General features: G+C 48.0%; 1 protein-coding gene across 3 annotated transcripts in view; it reads right to left on the bottom strand.

Annotated features, from left to right (window-relative positions):
• The window catches only part of mtus1a (microtubule associated tumor suppressor 1a), a 53,962-nt gene extending 40,637 nt beyond the window's left edge, over positions 1–13,325 (bottom strand). For 2 of the 3 annotated variants that reach the window (XM_090220306.1, XM_021583494.3), the window contains exons 1-6: positions 12,913–13,325; positions 5,480–7,980; positions 4,583–4,811; positions 2,704–2,955; positions 1,064–1,168; positions 295–405 (exon numbers count right to left, since the gene is read on the bottom strand). In XM_090220306.1, coding sequence (XP_090076432.1) covers positions 295–405; positions 1,064–1,168; positions 2,704–2,955; positions 4,583–4,811; positions 5,480–7,750 — 2,968 coding nt within the window. In that variant the 5' untranslated portion in view covers positions 7,751–7,980; positions 12,913–13,325. The remainder of the gene's footprint in view (positions 1–294; positions 406–1,063; positions 1,169–2,703; positions 2,956–4,582; positions 4,812–5,479; positions 7,981–12,912) is intronic. The other variant, XM_090220305.1, reaches the window with a different exon arrangement.
• Between the last annotated feature and the right edge of the window lie 250 nt (positions 13,326–13,575).

The following is a 13,575-nucleotide window of genomic DNA, read 5'->3' on the forward strand; positions in this document are numbered from 1 at the left end:
ATCAAACAAACTGCCAATCAAACAAACAGCCAATCATACAAACAGCCAATCATACAAACAGCCAATCATACAAACAGCCAATCATACAAACAGCCAATCATACAAATAGCCAATCATACAAACAGCCAATCATACAAAACAGCCAATCATAAACTGCCAATCACATCTGGATATGACCATTGACCACATAAAAACAGAATATCTACATCTCAGATGGGCTTATTGAGTTGGGAAGTTAAACTCTTTTACAACAGAAAGTGTCAACACTGTAGGTAACAAAAAAAAACATCTCACCAGGTAATACAGCGGCAGGACGAAGAAGTCTTGATGAAGCAGTTCTTTTCATAGGACTGGCTCTGGACCTTGAGGGCACCCGATTGGTCGACTCTGTAGTTTTGCATCCTGCTGTGAATAATAAATTGTTCAGATGAGGCTCGGGTTTGAGTGGATCTGAACCATCACTGTGCCCTGGCTATGAAGGGACTGAGAACTGTTGCATCAAAGCTAGTTCTGCCTGCTGAATGACATTTAAAAGGCTGAGGCCTCATACAGGACAGGGGACAGGGGCTACTGATGGGAACTTAGCTAAACACATTTAAAAGGTGTTTGAGCAGTACACATCTTATCAGGCACCTGGATAAGATACATGTTCAATCTAATAAAACTGTACATACGCTTGTTTTAACAGTGTCAATCAGCACCCTGTTGACACATCTAAACAAAAGCTTCAAGTCAGCATTTTGGTTCTCTAATCTATTTCCTAATCACCCAAATTTAGCTTCCCAGGCATTTGATAGCAGATGTTGTGAATCCATCTAATTTGCGCTGCATTATGGGATTTTAGGTGATACACAAAACAGACTAACAACTAGTCTGACTAGAATTTGGGAGATTGAGGGTAAAAAACAAGTAAAAAAACAAACTGAGGAGAACAAAAAAATGAAACTTCAGGAAGGAAACAACAAAACTAAATCTTGGGGGAAAACAGCCAATAGAAGAGTTGTTAGTCACTCGTTGGTTTTGTGGATAACTACAGTATGTCTGTATGAGACTCCCATCTTACCAGGTCCTATGTTACTCCCTGGGTGTGAGAGGAGTCTAGCTTTTAACACTGTGGTCTTGCATGAGGCTGGTCTTCCCACAGACACCTGGGCTGCTCCTGCAGAAACTGTAGGGCAGATAACAGTCAAATAGTTAAGACATACTTCCTCAGTATTCAGACACTCAACATCTAAACTTGATGTGATTTACCGTCTTAGGAATGGAACATTTAAATGTCATTTCTATCATTTACAAATGTAGGAGGGAGCTTGGTACCATACTTCAGAATTCTATAAAACAGCTCCACCTTATTTACAGCAACAGAAGAGTACAGAGTGTACTAAAGAGATGGGCCATGGACTGAGAATGGATAGTTGCCTTAAAATGAAATCATTTAATATAATTATTCCAGGGCTCTAGAAAACAAAGCCAATACAGACAGACAATCAATTCTAAATCTGGTCTGACTTACTCTTCCATAGCCGTATTCTAGTCTTCCCGTTAAAAGCAGCTAACAAAGGGAGGATACAGAAGCGATAGGATCCAATGAGCAGGCATGTCAGCAGAGTGAGGTCACAGTGGGAGCCTGCAGCACTGCCTTGTGGGATCAATGAGGAATTGGTGAAAACCTGAGTAGAAAATTCAGTCCAAGTGCAGCTCCGCAGTCCCCCGTAACCAGACATTGGGAAGATAGAAAGATCGCAAACCCAAAAGCAGAACGCAACAGAAATGTCTAAATATTCCGCCGTGGTATTTCTGTGGTGTGCGCTCTTCCCCCTTTAGGCATCACTGTGACTGAACTACAGTGGAACAGACCCAGTCTCCTAGACAACCATGTGTGGGGGACCCCAGTCTGGAAAACAAAACTGCTTAGCCAATCAGGTCACAGTATGCTGAAGATGCTGAAAGGGAAAAGGCCCATTGTCTAACAGGGCTAGCTCCCTCTCCGCCTCCCTCCCACTGTACAGCTCAAGTCAGACATTCCAAGGCATACTTGTTAAGACACAATCAATGTTCTTATTAGAAGCATGCACAGTTGAACCATACAAGATGGGAATGTTGCAAATGTATTTCATTCATTTGACTGTGTAGGATTCATTATCCTTACAGACTAGCTCTGATGTTCATCTCAGACTTCTCAGAGGGTTTGAGCTGGACCATCGTCTAAGAACATAACTCAAAAATAATACCCATCCGAAAAAGGACATACCATTCTCAGACACTGCTGAACCTACTGAGGTGTATTATACTTTCCTTTGCAGTATGTGATTTAATGTAGAAACAGATCACAGGAACAATCACAGGATGAAAAATATGGGTCTCCAGCAGGCTGATGTGAAGGCTTAAAGCCAAGGAGATGTACGTTTTAGCACAGCCCAGTCAGTAGCCTCTTAATGTGGGTCACCACGCACAGTCCACTGCTCACCCGCCTCGCCCCACCCTTCCCTGTAACCAGATGTGTCTTTAGAAATCAACCTGACAGAACCAGACGGACCCTGGAGAGCAACAACCTTGATAAAGACTATCCCAGATTCTTGCTGTGAACAAGAAGGTGTTCAGTCAATTGACCTCGTAAAATAAGGCTTTTAAAAAAAATAGTTATTTTTATTCAACTAGAACAAAACAATATCAGCGTAGGATTTCCCTAGTTGAGCATCTCACCTTGTGCATTTCCTGTGCTGCCACTGTGCTCATTGTGTACACTGGCCTTGGAAGGGATGCTCTTGGGGACACCGTGGGACTTGTAGGGCAGTCTGGAGGAGGAGACCGCAGTAGAGAGCTGGCTGGAGCCCACAGCCAGGGTGTGACCAGAGGCCTGGGGGAGTCTGGAACCAGTCACTGGGGGCTTAGTGCTGCCGCTGGCTGAGGAGGTTCCAACAGGCACTCCCTCATTTGTCTGGGACCTCTGATGACCTATATGACAGATATCAGCATTGAGACACAGAAATCAGAGGCAGAAGTGTAAAAAAAAAAAAAATCCTGCAGAGAGTAACCACATATTCTGCTCCAACATGTTTTCATAAGGCTGCACCACAACACACAAACAACATTTCAACTGAGTGCCCCAGTCCTTGTGTTCAGTAGTCCATCTGGTAACTGGTCAGAGATCAGCTGTTATGAGCCATGGTCAATGCAAATGGTGAGCTGACTTTTGTTCATGCCAGATCAGAGCACTGGTGGAAATATAATAATTGCCCTAAGCAGGTTGTATAGCAGACAGACAGGCTTGGCCTAGCTCCACATCAGGCCTGTTACACCACCCAATACCCCTCTGATGGAGTTACATAAGCAGGTTACATGAATGACTGGTGTCAAATAAGAGCACAAAGCTGAGAGACAAATTGTGTGGCACCTATCCTCATGGTTACTCATTTTTCTACACCTTTATCATAAACAGCACCAGGTGTCCCTTTACCACATACAGAGCAAAGCCTGAAAAACCACTACAGATCTACTAGGCTTCTGTAAGGGAGTTGGTTTCACAGACATTGTGTTCTGTGGCTTTCACAGCAGCGCTGAGCTTTAAAAACCTCCCTTTCCTTCCTCTGCTTGTTCTAGTAGCACAGCTGGCTTCCCATCAGAGGGAGAATCCCACCTCTCTCCTCTTTCGCTGGGAATGTCCCTACCCTCTCCCTTCATGCTGCTCATAGGAGCGGTGGAGGTAGAGTGATGGGGGTGGGGTGTTTATCTCTGGGTCCTGAGCTGAGCAGGGGAGCTACGTGACATCTGTATCCATGTTATTCCTGTGCCGTCAAGGCACAAGCTCTGGTCATCATCAACAGGAAAGGTTGCCCTCTCATGGTGAGATTGTGCACTGCAACCTGTCTGACTACCACTGAAGCATGACCATTTAGAGGAGTCTTGAAGATTGAACAAGGCACTTTACAGTTGCAGTAAAGTCAGCCACTGTATCATAGATAATGAGGGTATTTAGAATCCATTTCCCTCCTAAACTAAAGGACAGGTAGCAATGCTAGGGTGGACGTGTTGGGCAATGAGACTGATGACTACATGATGTGAGGGCTACTAGGATGACACCTTTGAATCAGATGTTTCACTAGTGAAACTCTGATCACTTAAAACACATCATGGAATCATCTGTACGAGCGGAGTCCATACAACCGAAACACCGAGCAGATGCAGAATATTAGACTTCTAGGGTAAAGCATCAGTTACACAAACCACCACACTATCCAGCAGATCAGCCCTCTGGTGCTTATACACACTGCTAGACATACAGACCTGACTAAACGATAACAGGATAGCTCACTGTTTACATTACAGAGGAAATGCCTAGGAAATCATTAGGCCGGTGCTTATTCAAAGGCAGGCAGTCTGGATTATATAAAAAGGTATTCACTCTGTACCGCAGCCAATGTTTACACTATCCCCTGGATGAGATTTGTCACTTTCACTCTGTGTGAGAGAGATCAAAGCACAACCGCAAAAGCTCAGTGTCAATCTAGTCTTACAGAACTCTCACAGAGCAGCAAAGGTTTTACACATTGTATTAACTCTGTCTGTTGGAGAATGCTCTTACCTGCTGTGGTGCTATGTTTGGCCCGTGGCGAACACATCCCACTAGAGGCACTGCTGCAGACATCTCTTCCCTGCCTCTGCCTAGATACTGGAGGGAGAGCCTGAGGGGCTGAGGCTGGGGCTCCTCTGGCTCTGTTGAGGGATGGCCGTGCTCCAAGTCTACTCTTAAACCTGTCACAGGCAGCTCCTACTGCTGCCGTTGATCCCATCGCAGTCTTAGAGGAGGCCGTCTGCAACAAGAGCAACCCGTCACTCCCAGAGTCCCAGTCAACAGGCCCAGACAGCGCGTTCCCGCTCCTCACACAATCTAGTACACCGTGGGGACATAAACGGAGACCCGGCTCACTGGGAACTAATAAAAACAATTCGCAGGCAACAGAACCAAGCTGCTAGTGTAGTTTACCCCCTGGGATTCAGGCCATTCCCGGCCACCTCTCTCGCTCCCCGTTTTCCCCCTCCTCTAAAAACACTCACCGAGCACATGGCGTGTGTTTGCTAGACTCGAGCTGAGCAGCAGTCTTGCTTGCCTCTTCTCTCCGAGGGATAATTAAAACAGATTTAAAGTACTAGATTTCCATGTAAAAAGCCTGCCTTTTTAGATGAAAACTCCTCAATGAGGCCTTGGAAAACCTGGATGTCTGTGGTCTACTTAATAATAATATCCCAGATCTGCCTAATGAAGAAAAACAATCACTTTCAAAACGATCACATGGACCTTTACAAGTCCCACTCATCTACAATGTAGGAAGATTAAACAAAGCAGTGGATTATATTCTGCGGCTATTTTAATGAATAGTATATTTTCTGCACATTTCCATCATACTTGGATTTGATTAAACAGGCCAAAAGGATTTATTCTATGTTATGTTTAGAGCACAAGTCATTCGCATTTACTTACCACAAGGCAGGATTTCTTAATCTCCTTGCTGCTTCGCTCTTCTGCTTCCTTCCTGGTCTCAGGCGGTTTGTTGTGGGCACTGCCAGTGCGGTTGTGGCTGGCTGGTCTGGCCTGGCTCTGTCCCAGGTGGACGTGGGCCTTGGGGATGATGAAGCTAGCTGAGCCGCCAGGGGAGGCTCTGGACTCCTTGTGTGGTATAGATGTAGTGGAGGAACTCTCAGACCAGCAGCGGGACCGCCGTGCTGACACTGGTGCCTGATTGGATGGTGAGGAGGCTGAGGAGACAGAGCCAGGTCTCTTCCTCTGTGGCACTTCCTCCTTGTTGCCAGCCTTGCCAGGACTGGCCAGGGCTGGTGCAGGGTCAGCTCGCTGTTCTGTGGAGGGTGACTCTGTGGGAGATGGGAAACAGGTCTGGTTTCCAGGCAGCACTGGAGCGGATCCTCCTCCACAGTTAGAAGCTACATGCTCGGCCTCTGAGCTGACCCGACTAGTGGCCTGACTGCTGGGTACTGGTGGGACATTTTCAAATGCAGCAGAGACAGAATCACACAGGGATGCTCGACACTCTGCCTCCTCAGTCAAACTAAGAGCAAGTGGACCAATGTGAGACCCAGCAGCCGAAGAGAGGTCTTGGTCATCTGCCTGGATAAATGTCATTCCATGGAAATCAGGGACTGCATTCTCAGCCACAGCAGCCCTCGGGCGGCCATCTTCCACTGTGGCTAGTTTACTAGGAGTGTTTCTCATTGGAGTGTTCCTGTTCACCTGAGATGGTTTACGACAGGGCTGGTTGACTGGTTTCCCTGGCTTATTCTTTGCGGGTGCAGGGCTTCCCAATGTCAACGGATGAGCTGGTCTCGACATGATCTTGGGTTTCACTCTGCTGAAATCTGGCTTGGGAAACTTTTTGATTTCTGCTTTGCTAATTCTGTTAGCTGATGATGGGGGAAGCCTGGCAACCAAACAGTGTTTTGGGGATGCGAGCATTGGGGCAGCCCCTCGCTGGTCTATAGCCGTTTGGACCACAGGGCTACCAGTGTGACTTTGTTCCCCAGTGCAGGGGGACTCCGTTAGGGAGGGCAAGTCCAGGGGTTTGTTCCCAGCACACTGCACTGGTGTGGAGGTCTGGGCACGGCCGTCAAGGTCCAGCTCCTCTGAGGCTGGCAGCATGAAGGTCCTGCCCTCGGTGGATCCTCCACTGATATAGGCATCCGAGCTGGCCCGCCTGCTGGGGGCTGGGGAAGCACCTCCACATGCAGCAGACGGGGTTGGCTCACACAGAAAGGTGGCCTGGTGTACACCCTCTGCCTCACAGGGATCCACATCCACAGGAGACCAAGGCCGTGCAAGGCCGTCACCCTCAGGAGGGAGATCCTGGTCATCTGACTGGATAAAGGTCATGCCCCAGCACTGAGGGCCTGGGTTGTCCTTTACTTTGAATGTGTCAGTGGGTCTGTTCTCCAGAAGCCTGTCACAGACGTCAGGCAGGGTGGTGGTGGTGGACAATGACAGCAGGCCATGGCCCAGGTCAGCAGGCAGGGCAGGGGAGCCATGGGCAGAGGAACTGGTGGACAGCTCCACCAGAGACAGAGACACAGTGAGAGTGTCAGCCTCCTCCAGACAGAAGCTGTTCCACCTCATCACCATCTCTCCTGAGCCGATGGAGCAGTTGTTCTCACTGGAGCCACGGAGCGACACAGAGCTGGAGCTCTCTTCCCCCTCAGGAGAGGCCAATTCAGGAGAGGCAGCAACACTCCTGTCACCAGACGATGTAGTACTCCCCCAGTCACTCTGGTTGTCACCATGGTGTCCCTGCAGGCTGGTGATCACCAGAGTGATATTCCCGTTCCAGTTGTCCAGGCTGGTGTTGACACAGCTGGAGACAGATGTTTGGACAGGTTCCAAAATATCCCCCTCACCAGGTACAGTCACTGCAGGTGAGAGGACAGTGCAGGTGCTATTCTCAGGTAATGTGATGAGGTCGAGGGAGCTATTCTCTGGAGGTGAGCCAAGTTTGAGGTTACCGTTTATTGGTGTGTTAGCTGTACATGTGCAATTGAGGTGGTCTGTGTGGTGGTTGGCCGGGGACGGGGAGCCCTCAATCAGGCAACACTCCATGTCAGGGGCACTGGAGGAGTCTCTATCACTCAGGCTCCTCAGAGAGTCCAGGGAGGAGGTCCCGAGACAGGCCACTGAGTTACCGTTACTGTCCCCGGGCCCTGAGGAGAGGGCCAGCTGCGTGGGTCTACACTTTGTCTTCACACTGGACATGTTGGCAGGCTTTTGTTATGTTTTAGCACAGCTGTGTTTGAGTTTACTGCATACCCAATGATTTATATCAAGTTTAGTTTTCAAAGCACCTCAAAATGAATAGCCATTTACTTCCATGGGATTCAAATGACTTGATTGGGCAGCAACTTTTTTAAATATGGCATACAGCTACAACTATGCCTTCACAGTTGCTCCAGGAGAATGTCTGAGAATCACCATCAGGAACAGATCTGTACAAGTAAAAGGGATAAAATGGTGAGACGGCTTATGGAGTCAAAGGGGATAAAATGGTGAGACGGCTTATGGAGTCAAAGGGGATAAAATGGTGAGACGGCTTATGGAGTCAAAGGGGATAAAATGGTGAGACGGCTTATGGAGTCAAAGGGGATAAAATGGTGAGACGGCTTATGGAGTCAAAGGGGATAAAATGGTGAGACGGCTTATGGAGTCAAAGGGGATAAAATGTGATAAAATACACCAAGCAAATTGAACTTTGTGTAATGGTCTGATTTCCGTAAAAATTATACAGATGTCGTCAAATGCCATCAGATGACATTTTTGGGCTGACTGCTCTGAAATGTAAAAAAAAAAAAAAAACGATATCCCTGGACTAAACACCACACACAGCACATTGGTGACAGATAGAAGTGGCATTGTTAAAAGGCTTTGCTTTACAGGACTATAAGCCTGACATGAACATAGCACACACACACATCATAGTTCAATACAAACAGAAAAAAAACTCATTCTCATCAGGGGAAACTGGCATTATTCAACCACTGGCTGTGTTGGTCCCCATGTTTCCTAGCCAATTCAGTGTACTGCATTAGAAGTAATACTGTACAGTTATCTGTACTCTGATACTCGACTGAATTGGACTTAAGAAACGGTCATAAAATGTAAGCGTATAGCCCAACCGTCTGAAGTGTCGCCGGTAACGCCGACACTGGACGGACATCAACCGTCTGAAGTGTCGCCGGTAACGCCGACACTGGACGGACATCAACCGTCTGAAGTGTCGCCGGTAACGCCGACACTGGACGGACATCAACCGTCTGAAGTGTCGCCGGTAACGCCGACACTGGACGGACATCAACCGTCTGAAGTGTCGCCGGTAACGCCGACACTGGACGGACATCAACCGTCTGAAGTGTCGCCGGTAACGCCGACACTGGACGGACATCAACCGTCTGAAGTGTCGCCGGTAACGCCGACACTGGACATCAACCGTCTGAAGTGTCGCCGGTAACGCCGACACTGGACGGACATCAACCGTCTGAAGTGTCGCCGGTAACGCCGACACTGGACATCAACCGTCTGAAGTGTCGCCGGTAACGCCGACACTGGACATCAACCGTCTGAAGTGTCGCCGGTAACGCCGACACTGGACATCAACCGTCTGAAGTGTCGCCGGTAACGCCGACACTGGACATCAACTGTCTGAAGTGTCGCCGGTAACGCCGACACTGGACATCAACTGTCTGAAGTGTCGCCGGTAACGCCGACACTGGACATCAACTGTCTGAAGTGTCGCCGGTAACGCCGACACTGGACATCATGGCAGTGACACTCCATTTTTCAGACACTTCATTTTATTACCATAGTATAACAATACCCTTTGACCAAAATAACTGATAGACCCCAGCATGGGTCCACATTAGGGTTATAACAACCCCACCGATGCCCTGAGGCGTGAGAGCCGGGTGGCCAGTGGGGAATGATGCATGCGCAGTCACAACCCTAATGTGGACCCATGCTGGGGTTGATGTTGGGGAAACCAGCTCAGATGGGTTTGACACCATAACCACTAAACATCAATCTAAACAGGCCTGTTGTGTTTGTTTTAGCTCACTGGACTGGTAAGCCTCCAGTCCTAGCCCCTTCGTAGTGGTACTGCCCGCCCAGGAACATATCAATTCACCAACACTGTAAAGTTCCTAACCCAAGGTAAATAAATAAAAGCAAGACTTTGGACATTTACAAGTAGTAAAAAGGGCTGCTTTATGCAGTACTTCACAGTCTGCTCCATTTACAGTCAAAGGGTGTGTCCCAAATGGCAGCCTGTTCCCTACATAATGGACTGCTTTTGACCAGAATCCTACTGTACGTGCCCTCCTACTGTACGTGCCCTGGTCAAAAGTAGTGCACTATTAAGGGAATAGGGTACCATTTGGGACACAATCCACAATCATAGTGATATCCTTGGGGATAGGGGATTTCAACATAAATCTGGATTGTTGGAAGAAAAGTTGTGCTGTGGCACTCCTGTCATGTTCAATAAGAGAGGGAAGGGATGGAGGGAGGAGGAAGGGGAAACAAGGCCAAGCTACTTTCCCAGGAGGAACATCCAGAAAAGGGGAGAATAAAGTTCTGGTATAATTATAATTCTCTGTGGCAACAGTACATGTACAGCATCTGGTGTTCCTCGGTTGTCAAAGGCCCTCAGAGTAGATTGGGGGTGGGGGGAGATAGACACCCGGAACAGATGGGGGGATAATAGTCACCTGGAGTAGATTGGGGGGGAGATAGACACCTGGACTAGAGGGGGGGGGGGGGGGGGGGGGGGGGGAATAGACACCTGGAGTAGAGGGGGGGGGGGGGGGTAATGGACACCTGGAGTAGAGGGGCTGGGGGATAATAGACACCTGGAGTAGAGGGGCAGGGGGATAATAGACACCTGGCATAGAGGGGCAGGGGGATAATAGACACCTGGAGTAGAGGGGCAGGGGGGATAATAGACACCTGGAGTAGAGGGGCAGGGGGGATAATAGACACCTGGAGTAGAGGGGCAGGGGGGATAATAGACACCTGGAGTAGAGGGGCGGGGGATAATAGACACCTGGAGTAGAGGGGCGGGGGGATAATAGACACCTGGCGTAGAGGGCGGGGGATAATAGACACCTGGAGTAGAGGGGCGCGGGGGATAATAGACACCTGGAGTAGAGGGGCGGGGGATAATAGACACCTGGAGTAGAGGGGCGGGGGGATAATAGACACCTGGCGTAGAGGGCGGGGGATAATAGACACCTGGCGTAGAGGGCGGGGATAATAGACACCTGGAGTAGAGGAGCTGGGGGGATAATAGACACCTGGAGTAGAGGGGCTGGGGGGATAATAGACACCTGGCATAGAGGGGCAGGGGGATAATAGACACCTGGAGTAGAGGGGCTGGGGGGATAATAGACACCTGGAGTAGAGGGGGGGGGGGGATAATAGACACCTGGAGTAGAGGGGCAGGGGGATAATAGACACCTGGAGTAGAGGGCGGGGGATAATAGACACCTGGAGTAGAGGGGCGCGGGGGATAATAGACACCTGGAGTAGAGGGGCGGGGGATAATAGACACCTGGAGTAGAGGGGCGGGGGGATAATAGACACCTGGCGTAGAGGGCGGGGGATAATAGACACCTGGCGTAGAGGGCGGGGGATAATAGACACCTGGAGTAGAGGAGCTGGGGGGATAATAGACACCTGGAGTAGAGGGGCTGGGGGGATAATAGACACCTGGCATAGAGGGGCAGGGGGATAATAGACACCTGGAGTAGAGGGGCTGGGGGGATAATAGACACCTGGAGTAGAGGGGGGGGGGGGATAATAGACACCTGGAGTAGAGGGGCAGGGGGATAATAGACACCTGGAGTAGAGGGGCAGGGGGATAATAGACACTTCGCGTAGATGTCAGATAGCTCCAGAGTTATATCTGGAGGCTGGGATGCTTCCATTCTATAACTAAATCATAAGGCTTGACTACAATTACATCAGTGGTTTCGGTCATGGAGAAGCCATCACTAACATGCTGATCATTGTAATCACACAGCCACCTTTCTACCAAGGAAGACTGTCTACACCCCAAATGGCAGCCTATTGCCTTCATAGTGCACTACTTTTTACAATGGCCCATAGGACGCTGGTAAAAAGTAGTGCACTATATAGGGAATAGGGTGCTATTTGGGACATATTGGTAATGTTGCCAAAGTGGCTTGTGTGGGGTTCAGGACCTTCTCACAAAAAACCCTATAACCACCAAGATATTCATTATCAGTGATACTGGCTAAATATTTTGATTTCGCCAAGAAACAAACCATAATTAAATGTAATCATACGTTGTGCTTCAAAAGTTACTGGCACACAATTGCAGGAATTGCAAAGTGGGGAAAAAAACCTTGATGTCAAATTCCAATTGATAAGTATTGTAATTTTCCTCACTAAAGAAAGAGTCTTGTCTCCTGATTGAGACAGATCTGAACAAGGAAGGAATACAATTCCAATACAGTGGCATTGTGAAGTCACAGGCATTCCTCTGAAATGCTTAGCTTGTATGTTCAGCTCATATAGTGTCAATATATCAAACCGTGTTTGACATATCTGATTCATTTATCACCACCCACTTTAGTTACTGACGGTTATCTGCACCTGTGGCTTGCTCTGTCATGCACAATATATTGTAGATTTAACTGTCATTTCTCAAATTTTGTCACAGGAAATAGTTTAATTAATCAAGGCATTTTCATTGATAGGGTTCAATAGTCCAGAACTGAATGCAATGTTTGCTATTAAGGCTGAGCAACAACACACCTCTCTGTGACGGAATGAAAGGTTTCCTAGGGAACAGGCAGAATAGAGTGCTTAGTCATTTCCAGACTTCTCAAGCCAACACCAGCCACTTAAAGACGTACAGCAAGACAAATGCAGGAGAGATATCAAAATCTGTACATTGGACCTTGGCAAGCGTTCTCATTTGAGAGATTGCTTTTATACCGGTAATCATTCACTCTAGGGATTTAAAGAGTGGGAAACTTTGGCTTGGTCTTAGTGCTAGTGTTTTATGTAAAGTACAACAGCAGACCAACCTGATATTAACCGTGGCTCCACTATGTTTATGGAATAATCCAACCACCAGACCTGGGAGAAATATGGCACAAAGCCACATATAGGAAAGAAACACTACGCACGACAGCAACACTTAATAACAAAAACTAAAACTTGCATTTGTAGCTGTCCACTAATAAAGGAAAACAAAACTTAGAGGAACTGAAATAATGTAATACTATACAAGATGGAGCACATCATGATCATCCATTGATATGCAATCTACTGACAAATACAGTATACTCCGAGACGCATTCATTAACAAAATCATTGATGAGAAAAAGCAGCCTTACCAGTCAGTTGGTGTTGTTGTGTATCCGTATCAAGCCACAGATCTCTCAGCTTACCCAGGTCCCTCTCTGAAACAATCCCATTAGTGCTTCCCACAGCACTAAAACCAACCAGTAGCCTTGTGTACACCTCCTGTGGCTAGCACTAGCATTAACACTGCTGGGATGACAGCTCCCTTTACACAAACAGTACACACCCCCTCACGGCACTCAAACTCAGCCGTGCATCAGTAACACAGCAAAAGAGAGGGACTTCTTCTCTGAGCTGCAAGCAGAATAGTCTGGTTTTATCCCCCCTCCTCCCTGTAGGAATGTGATTTAGTCCAACAGTGCAGCAGTAGCAGCCTCTGTCAGTCAGGCCCCTGGACAGTACAGAGACAGTACAACGTGCCTGTGCATGCGGCAGAAGGCAACTCAAGGTCCAGCTCATGTGGTGCGCCACTACTAAGTTTACAGGGGGGGGGGGGGGGGCAAGGCCCGGCAGTCCAAATCAGCATTCACTGTTACTAAGCAGCCAAAGTGTCTATTTCATGGGGGAATGTATCAGACAGCTTTTTGGCAAATGGGGAAGAAATTAAAGGGGGTGAGGGAGTGGGATGAGAGGGGTCTAGGTTCCAGACAAAGACAGACCATTCCTACGTACACATACTCACAATAAACTATTAC

Source organism: Oncorhynchus mykiss, chromosome 25, assembly GCF_057628025.1.
Source record: "Oncorhynchus mykiss isolate SJ-2025 chromosome 25, ASM5762802v1, whole genome shotgun sequence".
Taxonomy (NCBI): domain Eukaryota; kingdom Metazoa; phylum Chordata; class Actinopteri; order Salmoniformes; family Salmonidae; genus Oncorhynchus; species Oncorhynchus mykiss.